Source organism: Plodia interpunctella, chromosome 3 (assembly GCF_027563975.2).
Source record: "Plodia interpunctella isolate USDA-ARS_2022_Savannah chromosome 3, ilPloInte3.2, whole genome shotgun sequence".
In the NCBI taxonomy this organism is placed as follows: Eukaryota; Metazoa; Arthropoda; class Insecta; order Lepidoptera; family Pyralidae; genus Plodia; species Plodia interpunctella.
In genome coordinates this window covers 3,249,237-3,274,054 of record NC_071296.1, presented here as the reverse complement: position 1 = coordinate 3,274,054, position 24,818 = coordinate 3,249,237, and the positions used below count along the sequence as shown (strand labels likewise).

The 24,818-nt window shown below is 37.8% G+C and overlaps 6 protein-coding genes across 12 annotated transcripts in view; 4 read left to right on the top strand and 2 right to left on the bottom strand.

Moving 5' to 3' along the window:
• SERCA (Sarco/endoplasmic reticulum Ca(2+)-ATPase) overlaps nt 1-10,998 on the top strand; it is a 28,620-nt gene extending 17,622 nt beyond the window's left edge. For 3 of the 7 annotated variants that reach the window (XM_053769598.1, XM_053769599.1, XM_053769597.1), the window contains exons 3-12: nt 1,153-1,170; nt 1,857-1,939; nt 2,026-2,130; nt 2,218-3,803; nt 4,280-4,469; nt 5,282-5,429; nt 6,072-6,330; nt 6,784-6,928; nt 7,257-7,466; nt 7,816-9,797. In XM_053769598.1, coding sequence (XP_053625573.1) covers nt 1,153-1,170; nt 1,857-1,939; nt 2,026-2,130; nt 2,218-3,803; nt 4,280-4,469; nt 5,282-5,429; nt 6,072-6,330; nt 6,784-6,928; nt 7,257-7,466; nt 7,816-8,031 — 2,960 coding nt within the window. In that variant the 3' untranslated portion in view covers nt 8,032-9,797. Of the gene's footprint in view, nt 1-1,152; nt 1,171-1,856; nt 1,940-2,025; nt 2,131-2,217; nt 3,804-4,279; nt 4,470-5,281; nt 5,430-6,071; nt 6,331-6,783; nt 6,929-7,256; nt 7,467-7,815; nt 9,798-10,197 lie in introns of those variants that run through there. The other 4 variants (XM_053769600.1, XM_053769601.1, XM_053769602.1 and 1 more) reach the window with 2 other exon arrangements.
• Nucleotides 10,999-11,986: 988 nt separating this feature from the next.
• LOC128683706 (uncharacterized) lies at nt 11,987-12,953 on the top strand. The gene is made up of 2 exons (XM_053769608.2): nt 11,987-12,189; nt 12,303-12,953. Exons 1-2 carry the CDS (start codon nt 12,176-12,178, stop codon nt 12,853-12,855), a joined length of 567 nt encoding a protein of 188 aa, XP_053625583.1. The 5' UTR covers nt 11,987-12,175; the 3' UTR covers nt 12,856-12,953.
• LOC128683705 (uncharacterized protein) lies at nt 12,943-15,075 on the bottom strand. Its single transcript, XM_053769607.2, has 4 exons — nt 14,648-15,075; nt 14,296-14,439; nt 13,787-13,973; nt 12,943-13,473 (listed from the first exon to the last, which is right to left on the bottom strand). Exons 1-4 carry the CDS (start codon nt 14,904-14,906, stop codon nt 13,302-13,304), a joined length of 762 nt encoding a protein of 253 aa, XP_053625582.1. The 5' UTR covers nt 14,907-15,075; the 3' UTR covers nt 12,943-13,301.
• A 281-nt stretch (nt 15,076-15,356) lies between these two features.
• LOC128683704 (uncharacterized protein) lies at nt 15,357-16,810 on the top strand. The gene has a single exon (XM_053769606.2). It carries the CDS (start codon nt 15,444-15,446, stop codon nt 16,737-16,739), a length of 1,296 nt encoding a protein of 431 aa, XP_053625581.1. The 5' UTR covers nt 15,357-15,443; the 3' UTR covers nt 16,740-16,810.
• On the bottom strand, nt 16,779-22,230 carry LOC128683703 (uncharacterized protein). Its single transcript, XM_053769605.1, has 8 exons — nt 22,026-22,230; nt 21,574-21,764; nt 21,060-21,203; nt 20,559-20,856; nt 19,671-19,895; nt 19,194-19,475; nt 18,352-18,786; nt 16,779-18,173 (listed from the first exon to the last, which is right to left on the bottom strand). The coding sequence occupies exons 1-8, from the start codon at nt 22,113-22,115 to the stop codon at nt 17,988-17,990; spliced, it is 1,851 nt and encodes a 616-aa protein (XP_053625580.1). The 5' UTR covers nt 22,116-22,230; the 3' UTR covers nt 16,779-17,987.
• Nucleotides 22,231-22,900: 670 nt separating this feature from the next.
• Nucleotides 22,901-24,431, top strand: Sbds (SBDS ribosome maturation factor). The gene is made up of 2 exons (XM_053769743.2): nt 22,901-23,239; nt 23,485-24,431. Exons 1-2 carry the CDS (start codon nt 23,109-23,111, stop codon nt 24,107-24,109), a joined length of 756 nt encoding a protein of 251 aa, XP_053625718.1. The 5' UTR covers nt 22,901-23,108; the 3' UTR covers nt 24,110-24,431.
• Nucleotides 24,432-24,818: the final 387 nt, after the last annotated feature.

The following is a 24,818-nucleotide window of genomic DNA, read 5'->3' as shown; positions in this document are numbered from 1 at the left end:
GTTATCTTGTTAACACCACAATGATTTATAATGTAACTAGCGGCCCGTCCCGGCTTCGCTCAGGTAAAAACAATAAATTATACACCTAAACCTTCCTCGGGAACCACACTATCTATTGGTGAAAATCCGTGCAGTAGTTTTTGAGTTTATCGCGAACAGACTGACAGACGCGGCAGAGGACTTTGTTTTATAATATGTAAGGATTTATATTTTTTGTAATTACTCACGTGTTATTTTATCAAGATGGTCTAATGTCAGTAAACGATAAGTGTCAGACAATATGTATACAACAAAGGAATTTAAAACTTTAAATTTAATCAGTGCTCCTCGCTACGAAATCCTCTTATCTCCATATTACTATGTGTAGCTTTATTTAGCACATATGTACACAAACATTACATAGATAGCGATTTTTTTTATATCGGATAGGTACCACGCGATTCGCGGCATTGACTCGTATGATAACTTCCTGATATTCGAGTTAGTATTTTGGTTCTTTGTTAACGATATCAGTTCCATTTGCATACAATCGAGAACCTGTTCAGGCGGAGACTGATAACACTGATTGAGAGTAAATAGTATGTGTAGCTAGTGTGGAAGTAGCGGGGAATGTTGGCTACTATTTTGACGTCACTCCGGCGCCTGTGCGTGTGCCAACGCCACACCGTTAGCAAAATAAAAGAAATACAGATATCTATAAATATCATCCAACTCTTGAAATTATATCAGCTAAGTTATCATTGCCCGATTTTTATATTATATTGCCAGATTGCCAGAAGATTGGAAATCATTTCTGATCAACACTCTTCGGATGCCTCTGAAATAGATAAAACTATGTTCATGATTAAGTAAAATACGCATATAATAGAACAAAATGATAAAAGTGGGTTTATAAAAGATAAATTGTCTTGACAAAAAGACATTCGTTAAACGTTGTATAGGTGATCCGTACATCCGTAGTCTCCATATTTAGCGGCAGACCAGCGCACTAGCCGAGCCGGGCGAGCGCTCTATTCAGTGAATCTAGTGTATTTATGTTCTCGTAACTGCCGAGATAAATCGCATGCCTGCTCTGACTGGTTTATCGTCAGTTAAATTTACTCCTTTGATGTTTTATTCAATACTCTAATTATGGTCCTTTCCTCTTTACAGAACTGCCTGCAGAAGAAGGTAAGCACGAGAATCGACGCTTTGTACAACAATTCTTACTTAAAACAACAACTATCGTCTATGACATAGTTTATCATTGAAGAAATTTACATACTTATTTCTAGGAATCTTAAAAATCTTATAAAACTTAAAACAAGCTAAAATTCAGTGGCACATACAATCAAGTTGACCCATTGACCTTAGATCTCTTTCTTATAAAATAGAACAAAAACAACTACAAAAGGCTGTAGTGTAGATACATTGAAATTCAAATAAAAACTATGTCAAGGCTTTTGGCAACAATTCGTTTACCTCATAGCCTTCGAATGTGCACTGAGCAACGTAAAATATTTAATGAGAAAATGCATATGTAAATATTACAAAACAAAGTCTTCCAAAATTAAAGACGTAGATCGTAACAGGTCATCGGTTTTATTACCTCACACGAAGTTGTTTGATCTTTTATTTAGGAAACTACTAGGAAATTTTACGTCTTTCCGTTACGTACTACGCAAGAGTAAATTGAATTTGAAAAATGCAAGATTTTTAGAGAGAAAATTCTCAACCCCTTTCTCCCGCACACTAGCACGGTATTGAAACTGAAGTCCCCTAGAAAGCCTCTTTTGTTCTCTTGAAATATCGAGGAGCTTTTAGTTTTCGACTATAGTAACATTATTAATGTCACGTATCAACATTTTTCTTTCTAGGCAAAAGTATATGGCAGTTAGTCCTGGAACAATTTGATGACCTCTTAGTCAAGATTTTGCTGTTAGCCGCTATTATTTCTTTCGTGAGTATATTTAATATTTCTTTGGAAAAATATAGATTTTTGACATTCACATAAAATGTTATTAACCAGTATTTTTGCATTTCCAGGTTTTAGCTTTATTTGAAGAACATGAAGACGCGTTTTCAGCGTTTGTAGAACCCTTCGTTATTTTACTTATTCTTATTGCTAACGCTGTTGTAGGAGTATGGCAGGTAAATTATTCATCATAATTGCATGTTTCATACATAATTTATAATATTTTTAAACAACTTATCTCTAAAAATACACTTGCATTTTAGGAAAGAAATGCCGAATCCGCCATAGAAGCTTTAAAAGAATACGAGCCCGAAATGGGTAAAGTAATAAGAGGCGACAAATCTGGCATACAGAAAATCAGAGCGAAAGAGATCGTCCCCGGTGACGTCGTAGAGGTGTCCGTCGGAGACAAGATTCCCGCCGATATCCGCCTAATCAAGATTTACTCTACCACCATCCGTATCGACCAGTCCATCCTGACTGGCGAGTCTGTCTCCGTCATCAAGCACACAGACCCCATTCCCGACCCCCGCGCTGTCAACCAGGACAAGAAGAACATTCTCTTCTCCGGTACCAACGTCGCCGCCGGCAAGGCCCGCGGTATCGTCATCGGCACCGGCCTCAACACTGCCATTGGTAAAATCCGTACTGAAATGTCCGAGACTGAGGAGATCAAGACACCCCTGCAACAAAAACTCGATGAGTTCGGTGAGCAGCTGTCTAAGGTCATCTCCGTTATTTGCGTTGCCGTCTGGGCCATCAACATCGGTCACTTCAACGACCCCGCTCACGGCGGAAGCTGGATCAAGGGTGCCGTGTACTACTTCAAAATCGCCGTCGCCCTGGCCGTCGCCGCCATTCCTGAAGGTCTTCCCGCCGTCATCACCACTTGTCTCGCTCTGGGTACCAGGCGTATGGCCAAAAAGAACGCTATTGTCAGGTCTCTGCCTTCAGTAGAAACACTCGGTTGCACATCTGTTATTTGCTCAGACAAGACCGGTACACTGACCACCAACCAAATGTCCGTCTCTCGCATGTTCATCTTTGAGAAGATCGAGGGTAACGACAGCAACTTCCTGGAATTCGAAATCACTGGCTCCACATACGAACCCATCGGCGACGTTTATCTGAAGGGACAGAAAGTTAAGGCCGGCGAATTCGACGCTCTCCAGGAATTGGGTACCATCTGCATTATGTGCAACGATTCCGCTATCGACTTCAACGAGTTCAAACAGGCTTTCGAGAAAGTCGGTGAAGCCACTGAGACCGCCCTTATCGTGCTCGCTGAGAAGATGAACCCCTTCAACGTGCCCAAGACCGGTCTCGACCGTCGTTCCTCCGCCATCGTCGTCCGCCAAGAAATCGAGACTAAATGGAAGAAAGAATTCACCCTGGAGTTCTCCCGTGACAGGAAATCCATGTCCACCTACTGCACACCTCTTAAGCCTTCCCGCCTCGGAACCGGTCCCAAACTGTTCGTCAAGGGCGCGCCTGAAGGTGTGTTGGAGCGTTGCAGCCACGCGCGTGTCGGCACTGCCAAGGTTCCTCTGACGTCTTCTCTGAAGAACCGCATCCTGGACCTGACCCGCCAGTACGGTACCGGTCGCGACACGCTGCGTTGCCTGGCCCTGGCCACCGCTGACAGCCCCATGAAGCCCGACGAGATGGACCTCGGAGACTCGACCAAGTTCTACACATATGAAGTCAACCTCACCTTCGTCGGTGTCGTGGGCATGTTGGACCCTCCCCGTAAAGAAGTATTCGATTCCATCGTCCGCTGCCGCGCTGCTGGCATCCGTGTAATTGTCATCACTGGCGACAACAAGGCCACCGCTGAAGCTATCTGCAGGTAATTATATTTTCAAAATCATTGTCCTGTATGTAACTATATCTTACTAGCTTCGTTGCGAGGATTTGCTCTTTTGTTAATATTGTGATAAATGTACCCTATGTGTTATTAAAGGTTATATTCTATTCTTGTACCAAATTTCATCAAAATCATCGTAGTAGATTTTTCATGAAAAGTATCAATCATACATACATTACAAACTTTATCATGAAAAACCACTTCTTTGAAGCGCTGGTGGTCAAGCTGTTAAAACGCGCGTCAGTGATCGTAAGGTCCCCACTTGCTTCCAGAGAAGGAAAATATCTTGAGGAGACCTGCACATTAGAATATTTACTTCACTAGTGTGTATGCGACTACTTGCTACTAGATTGCTGTTTATTTTAAAGGTCATATCAGTGAACCAGAACCAGTGTAACACGCACAGAAATAAAGTAGAATACAAAACCTCCAGCTGACGTTCCACCATCCACTTCCAGACGTATCGGCGTATTCACCGAGGATGAGGACACCACTGGCAAGTCATATTCCGGCCGCGAGTTCGACGACCTCCCCGTGTCGGAGCAACGCGCCGCCTGCGCGAAGGCGCGCCTGTTCTCCAGAGTGGAGCCCGCGCACAAGTCCAAGATTGTTGAGTTCCTGCAGAGCATGAACGAGATCTCCGCTATGGTGAGTTCACATACGTCTTTATAACTTACGTGGTAGACAGAGCCGAGAGTTGCGTAACTAAATTATTTCATTGTTTTTTGAATAGCTATAGCATGTCTCACAAATAAGCATAAGCTTCCTATTTCGTGAATCCCTTGTCACTGATTAGTTTTGTAATATGTATCAGCAAAGCCTTTGAACTAAAAAGAAACGTGTACTATCTTGAATTATTATTCTTTTTTCGTTCAATAAAGTAATAACAAAATGGTGATTCTATACTTCTTTGCTTATATGCTGCAAATGTCTAGTTCATGCATAATTAAATCGAAACTATACATAAACAAACACTAGTATTTGTTGGTGTGAAAATAATACTGTTCATAATTTTCTAAACATTGTGCATATTATTTGATCTTTACGCCATTAGCGTATGTTCATGTTTACGTTAAATCCATGAGTTTATAAACTATGAACTGGGAGTTGTCCCGGTGGATTGTATGGAGATAGGGTTTGCGATCAGAAATATTAATAAGGAATTGCAATTTTGTGGACTGTAATTTATGAAAAAATATATATTTTTAGTTACAATATGGTGTTAGTTACAATATGTGTGTTACAATTGTAACTCTGTTACAATGACTACCATTTTTTCAAGAAACGTCTACAGTTGCAAAAATCTACTTTACCAAAAGTCCTTCTTCTTCTCTGGGTACGCGAGCCTTTCGTCTTTGGTTTTCTTCGCCTTTTGTAAGTAAATAGTCTTAGGTAATGCAAATTCGCAATACCTGTAAAGACTAAGTTATAAGCGCTATAATAAAGTTGTATAATTCCAGACTGGTGACGGTGTGAACGACGCGCCTGCGCTGAAGAAGGCCGAGATCGGTATCGCCATGGGATCCGGCACCGCCGTAGCTAAGTCTGCCGCTGAGATGGTACTCGCCGACGACAACTTCTCATCCATTGTCGCTGCCGTCGAGGAAGGTAGGCCGCCATTTCTGATGTGATAAAATTAACAAAGACTTTTAGCCAATAAGATGTCACTTGTTTTAAACAAATGTTATATTTTTTGTTAACTTTGTATTTTGTATTTAATAATTTTCTCTTTTCAAGATAGCCATTCCATACGCAGCCAAAGATGAAGGCGACTTACATAAATGAATAATATATGTAGGATTTTTTTTAAGTCTATGTACTAATTGACAGAGCAAGCGAGGTCTAACATTCTACGATGGGCAAAAATACATTTTTTTTATGTATATATGTTTGTAACGTGATAACTTTCGAACCGTTGGTCCGATTTTGATGAAATTAAAAAGGTATGTAGATTCTGTCAATAGAATTTTCAAGTTCGTGGGGCATCAAAATCGGTTAACTCGTTTTTGAAATATTCACTATTTTGTAAAAATTTATTGTGTCTGCGAGGTCTAAGTTCGCGGCGAACAACTAGTAAATATGTAAATGTGTCGGTTTGCCCTTCTTTCACGTTAGAAAGCAGCAATGAAGTTGAGGAAATTTTTAGTGTGGAGATAGTTAAAGAGCTGACGGAGTGACAAATGTTACTTTTTGCCGGACAAATCTCAAAGTCGCGGTCAAATATAAATAAACAAACCCTTTTCCTCCCAGGCCGTGCCATCTACAACAACATGAAGCAGTTCATCCGCTACCTGATCTCGTCCAACATCGGTGAGGTGGTGTCCATCTTCCTGACGGCCGCCCTCGGATTGCCCGAGGCGCTGATCCCCGTGCAGCTGCTGTGGGTCAACCTCGTGACGGACGGGCTGCCCGCCACCGCCCTCGGCTTCAACCCCCCCGACCTCGACATCATGGACAAGCCCCCGCGTAAGGCTGACGAGGGTCTCATCTCTGGATGGCTGTTCTTCAGGTAATGTTGATTTCAGAACATTCAGTTTTAAATCTGGGTCGAAACTGTGTGTTTGTTGTCTTTTTTTCATGTCGAAATGGCAATTAGTTAGTGTGATTTTTTTGTATGTAGAAGTGAAGTAGAAGGGACATAAATGAAATCGCGGCCTACATATAAACTAATAAATTATTAATACATTTAAATTAAAAAAATCAATCATGCATTATGTAAATCGACTACGTTACTTTTGCCGACTAATTATTTAGGATAGTGATTACCTTTTTCTGTTATATTGTTAATTATGATATTGTCCTAATTTGATCCGCTCTTAACTCTACTGTACGTCTATATAAACAAGACAGAGTGACACACTACATTTGAAATATAACTTTATACCTGTGTACTACAATAAATATATTGGATTTCTTAATCTGTTTAGTCGATAATCATCCAGACAAATGACTGCACTTACAGGTACATGGCCATCGGAGGATACGTGGGCGCAGCGACCGTGGGCGCGGCGTCGTGGTGGTTCATGTACTCGCCTTACGGGCCGCAGATGACCTACTGGCAGCTCACGCACCATCTCCAGTGCCTCAACGGCGGAGACGACTTCAAGGTATACCTCACAACACCATGACCGACGTATTTAACAACTCTGTTTATTTATTTATTTCCTACCTTCCTACAGTCGAATTTGAAACGCAAAAATAAGATCAAAGTTGAAGTGCTGGTTCTGGTTTGCATTTCAAATATAAAAGACATATTTTAATGACAATGTACATATTGCATTTCAATATGTACATTGTCATTAAAATATGTCTTTTATATTTTGTGGCAATCCTGCCTGCGCTGACGGCTATTTCGCCTAATCATCGGAATCCATCAGCTTTAAAAACTGGCAGTCATATTGAATAAAAATAAAACGTCCCACACCCGGGCTGCAGGGCGTCGACTGCAAGATCTTCACGGACCCGCACCCGATGACGATGGCGCTGTCGGTGCTGGTGACCATCGAGATGCTGAACGCCATGAACAGCCTGTCGGAGAACCAGTCGCTGGTGTCCATGCCGCCCTGGTCCAACCTCTGGCTCATCGGCTCCATGGCGCTCTCCTTCACGCTGCACTTCGTCATCCTCTACGTGGAGGTCCTCTCGGTCAGTTGCATTTCATTGTTTTATTTATTTTAAAATTGCTGCATCGAACGCTAAACTGACTAGGTGTTACCCGTACCATCTACTTTATATATGCCATTGACTGAATCCTACTCGAATCGTGTACTTTCCCGATACAAAGTACCAAGTTATTAGGCTAGCCCTCTTTGAGGAAACACTGGATGAACATTACTGCACTCAAACGTTTAAAAATCAATTTAAATATTAAACCGCTAAATTAATAAAATAATTATTCATTTCAAGAAATTAATTACACAAATGGTAAATTAAACTATGCTATGGTTGATTATAATTTAGCTGTGTACTAAGTATATATTACCGGTGTTCTCAGACGGTGTTCCAAGTGACGCCGCTGTCGTTGGACGAGTGGCTGACGGTAATGAAGTTCTCAGTGCCGGTGGTCCTCCTGGACGAGGTCCTCAAGTTCGTGGCGCGCAAGATATCCGACGGTGAGCCCCGCTCCCTCGCCGACTGGCTCCACGGCATGCAGTGGATTGTGCTCATGTGGGCCGTCTTCTTTGGCATCATCATCTACGGACCCCTATAAGAAGGCCCGACACCCCGATTCACACCTAATACCCATGAGATTCTACGCTACTTACTCTAGATTCAAAATCAATTATCGTTATATTATTTTGACCTTAATGGCTGACAAGTGCGATAAGTCATTATGATGTTCTGGCTACTGTTCAAAAACTTAATTCTCAATAACAAAATATTTGATTTTGAATGTAGACACCGTTAGGCAGGTAGCGTGGAGTCGGCTGTGGAACTCCATGGACTATGAGCTGAGCTCACCACAGTAGCTAACAGTTTGGTTGGAATGCTAATCCGCCGCACAGTGTGAGTGACCCCGCACCCTCCCCGCGGCGAACTGTGAACAAAGTGACCCCGGACATTGCGGTGCTAGCTCCGCCCAATAGAGTACGCGCGAGTGTGTTGCATTTTATATAACGTGCGAGACAATAATTGTTTTGGAGCTCGTTTACGAACCGATCTATGGAGAATCGGCTTTAGTTTCTCTTCTTATCTTTCACCTTTGATTGCTAGACGTGAAGTGGCTGTGAAGACCTTCATTATGAATTCTAACTTGAGACACCAAAAAGGTTACTGATTTTAATAAAAGGGTATATTGTGTAAGTTTAGTTTTGCATTTTGTAATGAATTTTGTATAAATGATGTACTAATGTAAGAAGCTCCATTAGCAGATTCGATAATAGCACAGCTCGCACAGCTCAGTACCTCGTCCGTAAAGACGGCAGACATATTTGAAATTTTACTATATATAGTGTAATTTATTATAAGTGTATTGTTAGGGACGTGGTTTATATTATTTCTCGACGAACCTATCGCCGAAAGGGATCTATTCTCTCTCTCTCCTTTCGCCTGTGGTCGCTTTTTAACATTCCTTAATGCATTTCTTTTTCTATCTCGATTTTTTGCAAACATTTTAGGAAGTATTTATATTGCAACATGTCGGGTCCGGACCACCGGAAGCTCGACTGTACACGGAATATACATCTACATGCTCCATATGCTTATGTTACTTACCAACCTAACATTGAATGTGTCATGTGTTGAAAATAACCTAATTGTAATAATTTGTAATCACTCTTGCTATAAATAATCACTACTTATAATTATACAAACATACGAGGTTGGTGTAGTAAAGTAAGCACCACTATTATTATGATGGCAACATCAATGCAGTATACTGAATCGCTTTAATATATTTATACTTAATTTGAACTAACCCTATATATTTTCCAGTGTACTATGTAACCATTAAAGAGTTATTACAAATTAGTATTAAATAAAGCAATATAGTTAATGTATGTACGAACATTACATTGTGTTCTTTGGTACTTTTGTTTCTTTGCATTTGTTATTTAATTTTTGCAAGTCCTATTTACTAGGCATTCCTCAAATATTTTATTTGTGGGACTTATATTATTTTAAGTTGTACTTTCTTAGTTGAATCCAAATTTGTCGTCTTAAGGTACATGGTCCGTACGTACATAAGATTATTTTATACTAGAATTAAAACTTGCATGGATTGTATGCATGCTTACGATTTCAAAGAGTGCAGTTTGGCGTGGTTTGACATACTTATCTTTTATGATAAATTATTGTGAAGTTCCAAAATCATAAGTATATTATACATGGTTAGGGGATCCAGGAGACACTCTACACTGCACCAGGCATGCTCAAATCTTGTTACAATGTCCCGACCCTTATCTGTTACAGTTATAACTTATTTAAAATGTACAGTCGTTTATACATATTTTACATTAATTAAAATTGTCGAGACTACATGCCTGATTTTCTTTCCTATACTACATACAATCCTGTTTGATAAGCACTTTAGATATCTTCATACTTACACGTGTCATGTTACCCCTCACACAGAGCATCAGAACGCCTCTATTTATTAATATTTTTATTATGTTATGTTCCTAATTCCCTGATAACTCTAATAAAGTTTTGCAAACCTTTAAAGATACCCCGTCGAATGTTACTCAGTTTTTATTCCTTTACCAAATAAGTCGGGTCTGAAAATTTACTAAGAAGTAAAACTACCCAGGTTTCGTTTTTACCCATCCACTGAAGCACCCTTTCTCCAGCACCGTAGAGGAACTAATAGCGAAGTGTCCACCGCCGTCGTTCCCGGCGGCTGTCCCGCATGCACTAACGTTGTGTTGTCTGCCCCCAGCCAAACCGACGTGGAACCTGTAAGCGGAGCGACGACAGCGGCGTTCACTGCACGCATATTCCATGAACACTCATTGTTTGTTGTGATCCCGCAGTGAAACTACACATTTAAGTAAACGACACGGTTGTGATCTCCATCAAACCTCGTAAGTTGTGTGGGCTCCCCGCTTCAGCGCCCGCGTACTAACGCTCTCGTTGTTTTCCAGTTAACGAGGTGGTCATTGACAAGTGGTAAGCGCCACCGATTCATAGTTCCACTTCTCTCTGCTGTACTACCGCTCTCGTCTCCCGACATAGTAACTGGCTTTATATCGGATAGTCGCGAGGTGCGCAGGTCCGGTCCGGGTCCGGGCCGCCGGACCACGCCGGACCGGGCCGGACGGGAGCGGAAGCCGCGCCGTGCAACAACTCGTCTGCGCTAGCTCACCAGAGAGGACATTGTTGTTCATAATGTGTATATACTACAGTATGCTTAGGAGGTTTAATCATTGTTAAATTACGTTGTTCTAATTAAAGACTACATGGTGCCCGTCGACATAAAGCAGTGCGATAGACGATGTGTACTTAAGTTGACAGCACTTTATTAATTTATTGTTATATTTTTATTCTCTTTTTAATCTAGTTTGCTTATAATAGAGCCGAGTCTTTCTATTAGTGCTGACGCCTCGACGAGCAATATGGTGTCTGATGGGAAGGGTACATATGTCCAGTGTTCGGGACGTAATCGAGTCCAAAAATTTAAACATACCTGTACATTTTAATGTATTATTGTTTTGTACAATAAATCGTTATAAAACGACAAGTCTTTCATTGTATCTAGACCCAAGAGACATGTTTTTGAATCCGCAATATAAGCAGTTATAATACTGTTAATATTTATTACCACTATATAACTACGCACAATAATGTACAGTCAGAGGCAGATATACCTGTCCTAGTCTCAAGAAGTAAGAAAATTACATAACTGGTTAACTTGCTGTCGTTTGCCATCTAGAGGTCCTGGGTTCGAATCTCAGCATATACGATTACGGAGTAGACAAAGCCAAGAGTCGCCAGACTCTAAGGTCATTCATCTGTTTAACCAAATAGTCTTTCGCCTAAAAGTCCGACCTTTTTCTGCAGTTTTCTTGCAGACTTTGTCTGTCCCATAAGTAATAAATACGTGATACTTACCTCGTTTTCTAACGGGGCTGGGCTTGGCCGGCGCTCGTAAAATATATGCCCCGTTATACATAATACACTAAGCTAAAATATATTAGGACAAATTACACAGATTGAAAGCCTCAAAGTAAGTTCTAGACTTGTGTTATGGGATACTAACTCAACGATACGGTATTTTATAACATATACATATAGATAAACATCCAAGACCCGGGGCAATCAGAAAAATATCATTTTCCATCATGACCCGATCGGGAATCGAACCCGGGACCTCTCGGTTCAGGCAGCACTTTACTTACCACTGCGCCACCGAGGTCATCAAATGTATTTTATTACTATCGCAATTCATAATAACTGCCTGTTTTAACTTTTTGATGAATAATGGAAATAAGTCTCAAAAAAATAATAATCTTTGAAAAAAATCAAGACTTATATAAGATTACTTTTAATTTAATTATCTTGCTTGATTGATGATTATCGATCAGATTGCAAAAGTAATTGATTATGCTTAGTTGTTTCTTCAGAGGCAAGGTAAATCATATATATAAATATATATCAGTTTTTGATTTGATTATACATTTGTGTAAATGGCAACTCTCAAGCAAATAAAACGCTCACGTCAAAAAAATGTCAAAATCATATTCTCTCTTGCTTGAACGACTCGCCGTTTTCGATGGTTCGTTTCCATTTCCATCCGTTTCCTATTTTTTTATGCTTCGTATTCATTTTTCTATAAACTTTGGTGTAGATTAGAGGAAAGATTACATGTAGAAATATATGATGGAATTGTTGAAGTAAATTATTATCTTAGAAATAGAATGGAAGACTGCAAGTAAGTGTTGGTTTCGCGCGTTAAATTCTACCTTCATAGTTTTTTCATATAATAATTTATTCATAATATTTCGAATGTAAAGCATGTAGGTATTTACTTTGTTTTATTTACAGAGCAGACACCGAGCTGCCTATTAAAATGGCTCATTTAGATATCATGGAAGTAGACGATTCAAGCACGTCGGTTTCACTCGAAAACAAAGAAGCTCCAGAAATAACACGAGTTTTGAGAAAGAGAAAGTCTTTAATGCCTGAAATTAATAAATCCAACAACCGCAGAGTTAATATGAAACCACGAAAACATGTTACGATGATTGAAAATGCTAATCCAAAACAAATTGAAGCTTTATATCTAAACAAAAAAGTTAAAACCTTGTCTCAGACTTTAGAAACTATTTATGAGGAACCTAAGACTGATAGTACTGAGAAGGAAACTTTTATTGGCGGTAGGAAAGTAAAGAGACTGTTAACATTCCAGTTAGGTAACCAGTACACTAAGGAAAAGATAAAGAAACGCAGAGCAAAAATTAAGAAATTACTTGGTAACAAATCATTTTTGAACAGGAAGAAAATACCTATGCAAGTTTTTCTTAAAACTATAGAATGCCTAGAGTTGGATGAAGTTGTGCAAGCAGATACTAATGTGTTGGGAGAAGGGAAGGTGTGACATGTATTTTGTTACCTCTGGTAATTTACTTAATATCTGTAATTGAATCAGTTGTTGTATGAATGATACAAATAATATAATCGTGAATTTGCTTAAAATTGTTTTATTCATGTTATCAGTTTCCTTATAACTAATCAAATTGTAAATTAATATCACTCTTATTCAATTAATTAAACTTACACAAATTAATATCACTTTTGAAGTGATATTAATTTGTGTAAGTTTAATTATTTCTTTCTAAGTTTGTGTAAGTTTAATAGATTTCTGATCTGAGATTCCTTTTATTCACAACTTGCATACAATTACAAAAGAAATGCAATGATTTGATAAAATTTTGATAAAATTATTATTATGGCTGAAACTGTCAATTGTAACTTTTTCCACATCAGACCATATTTTACTGAAAATAACAAGCACAAATAGTGTGATACAATAAATTATAAAGTCTAAGTGCTCTTGAGTGTACACTCTGGAGAGGTGATTGAACAGCCATCATATTCTTTGACCAAGCCCACAACAGCATTCTCTTCGAGGTTCACACAAACACAGCGCGGATGTTCTTTGCCTGGAGTGTACAGTTGCCGAGGTACTCCAACCCATGATCTTTTCACACCACCACTGAAAATTAAAAATATATTTTAAATTAACTTAGGTACCTAAACAATATGAGTACTTCATTTCAGGCTCAAGAAGGCTTTTTTGAATAAGTTAAATCTTTTCCCCTACATGAAACTATATTTTATCTCAATAGGTTTTAATAAATTGGAACATAAATAACTTATTTAAAAAAATTGTTACCAGACTATATGTATACTATATATATGCTGTGAAAATACAGTTCTAGATACAGCAGTTCCAGCTTGGTTGTTCAGTAAATAGCTTCAAACTCCCAAATAAAACTGCATTATTTAATACCATTGTCTGTGTATACCTTGTTTGGGAGCACCAAACTCTGGTGCCAGTGTCCGCATTCCACTCCATGTTACAGGGAGGCATGGTCTGCTCCTCCAACTTCATTGCCTGCCTTTCAAACTCACATTGTAAATGTTTCTCCAGAAACTGCTTCAAATATTCGGTTTCTTTGCCATGAGCATCATAATATCTGCCAATAAGGACACCTGAAAACAGAAATGTAAGCATCTGTAGCCACTAAAATATTCTACAAAATCAAAATTACACTGGCATTATGCAGGCCACAGGCACCATGTTTTAGTCCAGTTGAGAATTTTGTAACAAAGAGTGCAGATATGTAAATTTCTAAAGTGCCATATTGTGTATGTATGAACAGGTTAACTATGAAAATAATACAGAGAACTGTTATCAGTAATGGAACATAAAAAAGAAAATAGACAAGTAAAGCAACTAAGATATTGCTTGATATATATCACTCTGTAAGCAAGCAGTACCACACCACATAATAATTTAAGAATAAATTCTTACCAACAGGTGCATATTTTTCTTTTAAAGTTTCCCTCCAGTTTGTCAAAGTAAACAGATCATCACAAGAAAGATCTAAGATATGGTCCTTGTTTGCACTTTCATCTTGGAAGTCCCCTGTGATAAATGATCTTGAACCATCCTTTCCTAAAATTATTGAGAATAGATTTCCATGAATATTGACACTCAAACATTCCATACATAACTTAAAATTCTGAATTGTTTTTAAAGTGGTATTTCTTTTTAGTTTTCATTCATATTTAGTTACTAGCATTATTGGTATTAAATAATCCCTCTTCGAATCTTCTTAATGTATTCTTAAAAATATAATAGGTATAATGTTATATTTACTAACCAACAAAGTAATTGTAAGGGCCCCCTTTTCCATAGTGTCTGATGCCTGTGGTAACATCAAATATAGATCCCATCAACGAAAGGTATAATTTCTCACGTTGAACACCATCGTAATATGAAAGCTGCTCAGTTGTGAAGATTATACTGTCACTATTATTAATGTGCATTAATTTTATGATTACTGTATTGAAAAAAATTTCTAAATGATCGCGGAAGAAGACGCATGCTATCACGATTAATATTGCTAAAACGACTTTCATATTCTACACTATTTGTACGTACTACACAATTTCAATTCGCAAGCAAAACGAATACCTTAGGTCTCGCTACGCTAGCTTTGCCTTTCACTTTTCATTTTCGAATTTTTCATCAACCACATTCCAATTCAACAACACAACAACCAACCCCTCCACTGTCTGCAGGCAGTTTCAAATTATCAATGTCAAGCAAGAAGTTATGTCAAAATCAGCTGGTTTGTAGTGTGCACGTACAGCTGCCATGCATGCATGCATAGCATGGCCATTGTTATTCCGCCTTCTAAGGAGATATGAGATCTATGCGAAAAGAGAAGAAATTTAAAATAGACATAAAGATTTGCCTCAATACAATATAATTATATTGAGGGTTTCCCATGGAATAGGACATAATCCGACATACTATACATATTTGTTGTTGCGAAATAACTTCACTTTACTCACTCACTTGGGAAGTGAGTGAAGTTATTTTCAATTTGGATTTGACATGACAACATTGCTCGCAAATAAGTTTACACACATTTTTCAAAACATGTATTCAAAATGAATTTTAAATTAGCTATGCAGTTAAGAAGAGTCTCCAACCTCACTCCAAAACGAAGGGTAGTGGTAACAGGCCTCGGCGTTGTAAGTCCACTTGGAGTGGGCACGGATTTGGTATGGAACAACCTATTGAAGGGTCAAAGTGGAATCGTCCCACTTCAAGGTGAAGAATATTCGAAGCTTCCATGCAAAGTAGCAGGTGTCATTCCATATCAAAAAGATGATGCTATTTCAAAAGCTTTGTCTAAATCAAACCTTAGGACTATGGCTCCTGCAACTTGTCTAGCTTTGTTGGCTACAGCAGAAGCCCTTTCTGATGCCAAATGGTTACCGGAAGCAGAAGAGGATAGAGAATCAACTGGTGTCGCAATTGGTATGGGAATGATAGATCTCAAAGATGTTTGTGATACAAATGATGCGTTAAAATTGGGATACAATAAAGTAAGTCCTTTTTTTGTTCCACGTATTTTGCCAAATATGGCTGCTGGGCACATTAGTATCAAATATGGACTAAGAGGCCCAAACCATGCAGTATCAACTGCATGCGCAACTGGTGCTCACTCCATCGGAGATGCATTTAGATTTATTCGCAATGGGGATGCAGATGTAATGGTTTGTGGAGGAGCCGAAGCTTGTATAAGTCCACTTGCAATTGCAGGTTTTTGCAGACTGAGAGCACTGAGCACTTCCTTCAATAATGAACCATCTAAAGCTTCAAGACCTTTTGACAAACTTCGAGAAGGGTTTGTTATGGGAGAGGGTGCAGCAGTGCTAGTTTTAGAAGAGTATGAACATGCACTAAGAAGAAATGTGAAAATGTATGCTGAGATTTTAGGCTATGGTTTATCAGGAGATGCATCACATATTACTACACCTAGAGAAGATGGCAGTGGAGCTTTATTATCAATGAGCAGAGCATTAAATGACAGTAATATTGAGAAAAAAGATGTCTCCTATGTTAATGCTCATGCAACTTCAACACCAATAGGAGATGGTATAGAGTCTACTGCTATAAAGAGGCTCTTTGAAGACCATAGTCCGAACATAAATATTTCCTCTACCAAAGGAGCCCATGGTCATTTATTGGGTGCTGCAGGCAACTTAGAAGCAATTTTCACTGCACTTTCATGTTACCATGGAATATTACCACCCACACTAAATTTAGAAGATCCTGTGGATGATATGAACTATGTAGCGAAACAAGCAAAGAAATGGGAATCTGAAAGGAGGATTGCTTTGAAAAATTCATTTGGTTTTGGTGGCACCAACGCTACACTTTGTATAAGTCAATTATGAAATTTGTAAATAGAAATATATTGAATAAAACAAATAATATAATCACTGTTGATAATATATTTTAAAACTGAGTTACAAATGTTTTGACTTCAATAACAATGGCGAACTAGCCAAGTTAACTCCCGTCCTCACGCATGTTGAAGCTTTTTATATTGAACAAGCAATAAATTCATCATTAAATACTTAATATTGAGTCACATAAAGCAAAGAAAAAATAATTTGATCAAAATGCTACTTTACATATTTCATTTCTAAGCTTTCTAACAATTTAAATAGTACATATAAATGCTGGTGTTCATCCAATATTTTTTTCAATTAAGTTGGAATAATTATAACTTGCACTTGATTTTATTATGCCTTAAAATTATGTTGCAGGTTATAAACATGATTTAACGATACAGATCTTCACCATTAACCTGAAGCTTTAATATCGTCTACAAATATCTGTATTGACTATAAGCACCCATTGTTTTTCACAATTTGTTGACAACCACAAGTGAGTGGGTTGGGTTCACATGTTCATTTTTCAGACCAGTCTGTTGTCAGCTTGTACATATTGTATGAAATATAATTGCAGAAATTTGTAACTAGCAACTATTTATCTACTGATCTTTATCAGTTGTAATAATCGCAGTTTGGAATATGTAATTCTCACTCATGGTTGAGATCCTCTCAAACAACTATGGAATTTTAGACACACCACATTTTGGGTAATCATGTTTAGATTGTGTCGATGCTTTTAAGAATACACATGATTTGAACTGAGCAAATAATTTTAATAAAAGTAAATATTAAAAAAATAATATTAATCATGCGATAACTTGAAAATGAAATGGATGCAATCTAAAAATAAAAAGTTCACATAACAACATTTTCAAAGATATACTTTCCCCATATTTAATTGCAACAATGCAGTACTGCAAAACTTTTAAAAATTTAACATTAGCCCTCTGGAGATTATGAGAGAGATAAAGATTTTCTGACATAAATCCTTCTGCGGGAAGTTGTTATTGTGTGTATAACGAGACTTAACATCTGATTCTTTTGAGAGTAGCTAGCAATATCTACTGTAAATAACAGCCTTGTTACCTACCAGAGGATTGGGAGACTTAGTATTACAGATATTGTGGATATTGACACATTACGAGGCATTCTACAGACCACAAAGCAGTTATATTTCGTGTCGTTCTGGGATAAAATATGACTGATTATTACATAGTGTGGGGAGTGAGGGCAGGGCGTCCGGAGTTAAGCGGCTTGTTTATCCTTGGCTGCGAGTTGCGGAGTGCTGACGCAGAGCTGCGCGAACTTCTGCCTGAGGTTCTGCCTCAACTCTTGTCTTTTCTCCGTTATATTCCTACGTGACTTGAACTCAAGTACATCTTCTATAGGAATATAACTGGTGTCTTCTTCTTCATCTGACGTACATGTATCCTAAATATATTAAAATACATGTAATCATAGCTTAACCCTAACTTTTTTTAAAAATAAGAGGGTTAGGGCTTTTTCTTCCAGGTTTAATGCAGATAAAATATATAAATATTTTTGAATGGAATGAAAAGAAAAAAAAAACAATAAAAGATAAGTAAATTACATGTTAAAAAATTCTTACCATCAACATTTGCTGTAATGACAGTGTGAACCCGGCACACGGTGTCTTGTCATTTTTGGCCAAATCTACGCAGTCTCCTCTCTCATGGTTGCAGTACCCCTCGGAACATGCCACCTCTGAGCCCTCTGGAGTGCTCATCAGGGAAGACGATCCGGACATTGTTTCACAGCAGCCCCCGTTGTTCCCCGATGAGTATCCACAGTCTTGAGAGGTTTCGCTCGGCGAAAGGTTTCCGTTTTTGCCACGTTTCTTGCCATTCTTTTTGGGCGAGCGGCTTTTGCTGGAGTCTTCCTGACAGGACTGGCAGCCATCCCCGCTGGCTTCGTAACACTGGTTGTAATCTCGCGGCGACAGCAGCTCCGTGGGAGTGTCCCTTTCTTCTAACAGACATTCATCGCACTGACATTTCTCCTCTGGCTCTTCGGAGTCTGCTTCCTGTATTATTTTTAATATATTAGAACAAATCACACAGATTGAGCTAGCCCCAAAGTAAGTTCGAGACTTGTTTTATGGGATACTAACTCAATGATACTATATTTTATAACAAATACATATTTATATATGTATTTATCTATATAAACATCCAAGGCCCGGGCCAAACAGAAAATAATCATTTTCCATCTTGACCCGACTGGGGATCGAACCTGGGACCTCTTGGTTCAGAGGCAAGCACATTACCAAGGCGCCACTGAGGTCGTCTAAAGGTATATCAATGTAATGAAACAGAAATAGTGCAAAAAAGTCTTCATAAATATTTCATAAGGTTATTAAATTTTCTTTTCAACAAAGTAGTATTGATTTGAATAATAGACTATTTCTAATTCAATTTCCTCAATCTTTACCTTGCATTTGCTCTCCACAGCCTGCCTTTCCTTCTTCTTGCGGCGTTTCAACTTTTTTTGTTCTTTCCTTTGTTGTCTGGTCAGTTCTTCCTGTGTGATTTCATCATAAAGAAGCTGCAGCTTGGACACTCCACTCTTGTGTTCCACGGCAGTTTCAAACTTGCGGTAGAGTGCCTCCACGGCGACCGCCGCGAGGGTCTGGCAAGTGCCCTCCTCCTCACGCAGCCGCAAGGAAATTCTTTGGAGACGCTCGTAAATGCATATACCAAGGCATATTAATACCTGAAAAAAATATTTTGATTATTGAAAGTTGCTAATAAAAAAATATTAGACTTTAGTGAAAATTGCATATAGAATTCGGGCCACGTATTCGTGCGATAATTATGTGGAACTAATAATAACAGATCGTTCACGTTGTTTCAGCTGCGGCTGCACTTCTTTCATGGCGAGAACTCTTAAGCTATATAGCACTATTACCTCTTCCTGTGCAATTTCAAGTGTCTTTGCGTGCCTTTCTCGATGGTTCCCAAGTAATTCCGGCTCAGCTCTAGCTATAAGATGCGCGATGTAGTCCGTCTTTGCTTGCAGATGTAAATGTTTATCTAACAGACAACGTTTGATACCACTATATAGAGCGCCCACATAGCCTTTCTCTTTCTGTGGCTCCTTTTCATCAACTAACAAGTGATATGCTCGTAACACCTGAAAATTTGATTAGAATTTTGAGATTGTGTATAAGGCAAAATAGATCTAGACTGACAGGGCCAGTATATAGTGCCTTAAGAATCTCAAAATCATATTATGTATGTCAATTAAATGGAAAATTTCTCTCTAAGCCAAATGTTCTTTCTACCAGGGCATTTTATTTAAAGGCAAATGCATCATAATAAAAGTTCTAAAGGTAACTATTTCTATTTCATGCTGTATGTAAATAATTGAATTAAATAAATCAGGCATCAAATTAGTAACATTAGGAAAGGCGAATTTGGTAGTCCTACAATTCAATTTATCAAGATGTCTGTTCACCTTATCAATATGATAAATTGTTTACATTACGTAATTTGGCATGTATCAGTTGCAACAGTAAACATAGCCTATTAATGAAGGTCAGATATAATAACTTATGTGACAATGATATTTGGACCTGAGATGTTCACCTATTTCTATTTCTGTAGATACCTAAGACCTATTTCAATAGTAGATCCTATGACTTGTAACTAAGAACTACAATTCAAAATTAGAACATGATTTTGACTTTACAGAATCAACAATCAAAAAATTGTCTTTATCCTTCATAGGGTAGATAGACCTACAATGCAGACTGACTATGACTTACTAAATTTGAAAATTACAATACTGACTCACCTTGGTTTTGCAGTCAGTGCAAAATCTGTGTTTCCTAAGGTAGTTGGTGAGCGTATCATGGAGAGTATTGAAATGTACGAGCGTGACGTGGTCCCTGGCGGAGGCTCGCATGGCGTCCCAGGCGGTGCGCCAGGCGGCGCGCCCCCCCCAGCCCCACGCCGCCCAGCCCCATCCGCACGCCGCGCCCGCCCCCGTCCCGCCCCAGCCCCGGGCTGTGCCCGCTTCCAGGGAGTGCAGGGTACACCGCTGAGACTTCTTCCACCGAGGCTGGTTTAGTATGAGGCATTCTATACCAGAGCTGAAACATTATCAATGTATGAAATATGTATATAAAATATTTAGGACCATCAATCCTTTGGAGCTGTGATAATATTGAAGCTCAAAATACAGACTTAATTATAAGCATAAATATATATTTAAAGAATTAAAACCATAGGATACAACATCTTGATAACCTACAACCATGAATTTTGCAACAAATAATGTAAAAAAAGAAAATACCTGTGACCATTTAGTAAGGTGGCTAAAGACTGTGGATGCACTATTTTCTCTTCTCTAATAGTCATTATTTCATCTGGGGTTAGAACTAGCGGGTCCAGTGTAGGATGTCCTGACTTACACAACTGATAGAACAGACGTTCCACACTGAAAAAAAGATAACTATTAATAAAGTGAAAGTCATATCATTCAAGTCTTTCTAGTGAATATATTTACAATAAGAGTGACTATGGCTTGCACATATTTCTTGAATATTTTGGGTAACTCCAGGTAAGAACCAATAATAACTCCAGGTATTTACAGTTTAAAGAAGCAAAAATGTTTGTCTGTCTATATCCCTAGACTGCTTATATACCTTTCTTGAAAAAAATATTTTATTTCAATGATACCATGAAAATTAGTGAATATAAAAAAGAGGAAATATGATAACACTATCTTCCTCTTCTTGTTAAATATTGTTAACACTACCTGACCCATTGTTAGTGCTAGATAGCCTCAATGTCATATTGGCACTTACCTTCTTCTACAGCCAACACAAGGAATGCTTTGATTTAGTACATTAAATATATCTGAAGCGTCTACTCTGAGCGCCGACTTCAGCTCATCAGTCGTAAGGATACGGTACTTCCGCATGAACTCTTCATACTCGCGACCTTTTACTTGCGAATTATCACAAATTAGACCCATTGTGTTTAAATCCATTATCATCTGTGGATAGAAATAATAAACTTTTAACAAAGGAGACATGTATTTACAAAATAAGGTCAACTAGAAAACGTCATTTCATTTTAACGAAATCAATGGTTTAGAGTATTTTTTTCCATACAATGGACAGTTTTCATAGCAGCATCATTGCTTTTATATTAAAACGCAAAAGCAATTTTCACAATGTCTTGTAACGATTAATTTAATTTCTATACCTACATGAATATTGTTCATTAGTGTCAAAGTACAGAAAATGCTACTTACGGTAAGATTTTCGTAGATAGTTAAAGGTAATTGTCGCCTTTTGATAACGGGTTCTTTTTCGCTGTTGTATATATCTACCAATTTCGCCATTTTTTATGATTAATCACATAAAATCGCAGACAAAATACACAAATATAACAAAATGAAGGGCAGTTTCTCAGAATGGAGAAATACACGACGTGTTGCGTCTGACACTAATGCAATGTTGCCAACTGCAATCTATAGTCTATACTATACATTGACATTTTAGTCTTTGCTATGCTACGCATGATGAATGGACAACTTTATGTGTACGATAACCAGGATAGCTACGGGCTAGGCCAACGAACGCCAACAAATGTACCTTTTTCTATTTCTTTTCAGCATTGTGGCGGTAAAACGGTCCAAAAATCTATTTGTTAGCCTACTTGGCCCAGTGTGTGTGTGTAAACAAACATTAACAGTATAACATACGTACCAACGATATAGTACGTGTATATTACAGCATTTACCGCAAAACCATGGAATTAGTAAGTACTCCGTATAAGTACCTACTAATAGGGAGTATTACTGCACGTTTACCCGCCAGAGTACAGCACTGTATGTTAGGTACACAAAAGCTTTGCCGCCTTTTGCTACGTCGATGAAAGTTTATTTTAGAGTACTTTATTAATCCTTTCATTATGTAAGCATTCGTTTGTGAAAATATACAACAATGTAGCATATTCGGGTACCGAAATATTGGGAAAAATAGTTTTCCATAAGATAAAAAAATTCGAAAACTATGGGATACACCTCACCCACAGCGCCATCTGCGCTGAGCTTTGCGTAATATGCCCTATTCCATGCGCAAAACCGTAAAATTACTTGTACATATTTTTTTCAGTTTGGGTAAGTCAGTCTGTCAGATGGAGATTTTTCAATGTCAAAATTTGTTTGACACATATCGACATGATTGATTAAATAAAAACAGTATCTAACTACCTACCTAGTAACAAGTCAAACAGGGATCATTTGGTTTAATTAAGCAAGTTACAATTATATTCTTATATTTTAAATACTTTTGGTACATAGTACTCCTGTACTACTACAGTTGTAACAAAAATGTCAAAAATATTTACTCCCATAAATCAGATACGCCTTACAAATGTTGCTATAGTAAGGTTAAAGAAAGGTGGAAAAAGATTTGAAATAGCCTGCTACAGAAACAAGGTTCTATCCTGGAGAAATAAATTGTAATATTTTACATCTTATCATGTCCATTATTAAACGGCCTCAATTAGATATACTCAATTACATATATTGCGCAATATGAATAATTGATTCGGAATTTATTGTAGATTTTTTTTGTCAAAGTCGACCCTTTCAGCGGAAAAGATGCCTTCTGTTTATTCGTATTGCACAATATAATAATTCATCTGGAGGCCGTCTTACACCTTTTGTGAATAGGTAGTAATAATATCACTAAATATCTTTTCAGAGAACAAGATCTCGATGAAGTTCTTCAAACACACACAGTATTCACAAATGTATCTAAAGGCCAAGTTGCCAAAAAAGAAGATTTAATGAAAGTTTTTGGCAAGGATGACATGACAGAAATATGTAAAGAAATATTGGAGAAAGGTGAGCTTCAGGTTTCTGACAAAGAAAGACATTCTCAAATAGAGTCTTTAATGAAAGATATTGCTACTACAGTTGCTGACAAATGTGTTAATCCTGAGACAAAAAGGCCTTATCCTGTTTCTATCATTGAAAAGGCAATGAAAGACATCCACTTTTCTGTCAATGTAAATAAAAGTGCCAAACAACAAGCACTTGATGTCATTCCTCTGCTGAAAAAAGAAATTCCCCTTGAAAGAGCACAAATGAGAGTCAGGATTCTATTGACTGGAAAAGATGCAAGAAAAACAAAAGACAAAGTAAATAAACTAGCAATGAGTGTTGAAGAAGAAAACTGGGATTCAGGAACAGCAAATATCATATGTTTAATTGATCCTGGCAACTTTAGAAGTTTAGATGAGATGATAAGAACAGAGACTAAGGGTTCCGGTCAATTTGAATTGTTAAACTTAAAAGAGATGGTGGAAGGCGAGCAAATATTGTAAAATGTATTTTCATGTATAATGCACTGTAACTTCAAATAAGTGGTGCAGATAAAAGAACAGCTGCAGGGTGGCTTTGAATTGACAACATTATTGTAAAATATATAAGAGAATGGTACATAAAAGACAGGGACCATAGTCCCACTGAACTCCAATGTCAAAAAAGTCGATTAAACATATTGAAATAAATATTATAATATAAGAAACAGCAGTATTGTGTGTATTTTTAGATTTTTTATTTTGGTCCTATTCACAGTGCTTGTTTGTCCTATTAACAATGGAATTTGTTTTTTTTTTTTTAATAATTAAATTGCTTCAACAGTTTTATATAACAATATTATTTATACGGTTTTTTCCTTCCTCCTATTTATTTTAGGGGCAGCTTTATTTCCTTATCATGTAATTGCATTACTTGCCCTCTTATTCATAAAAAAATGTATGTAATGCATTTAATTTACGCTAAAGTATGTTTGTCTCGTCCTCTCGATTACAAAATATTGTTAAGTGCGACAGTGTAAATAAAAGTAGGAATTTATCCCAACATGAACAAAGAGTCATGGATGGGTTTATTTCTTAACAAATCATCAACATCTGTCAGTAGTAATGCTGACCATAAATTATTATTATATTCATGTGTAGATTGTATTAGTAGTAGGTAGGTACTAATCGCGATAGGATAGGCATGGAATTAGTAGGTACCTTTAGGGTCATA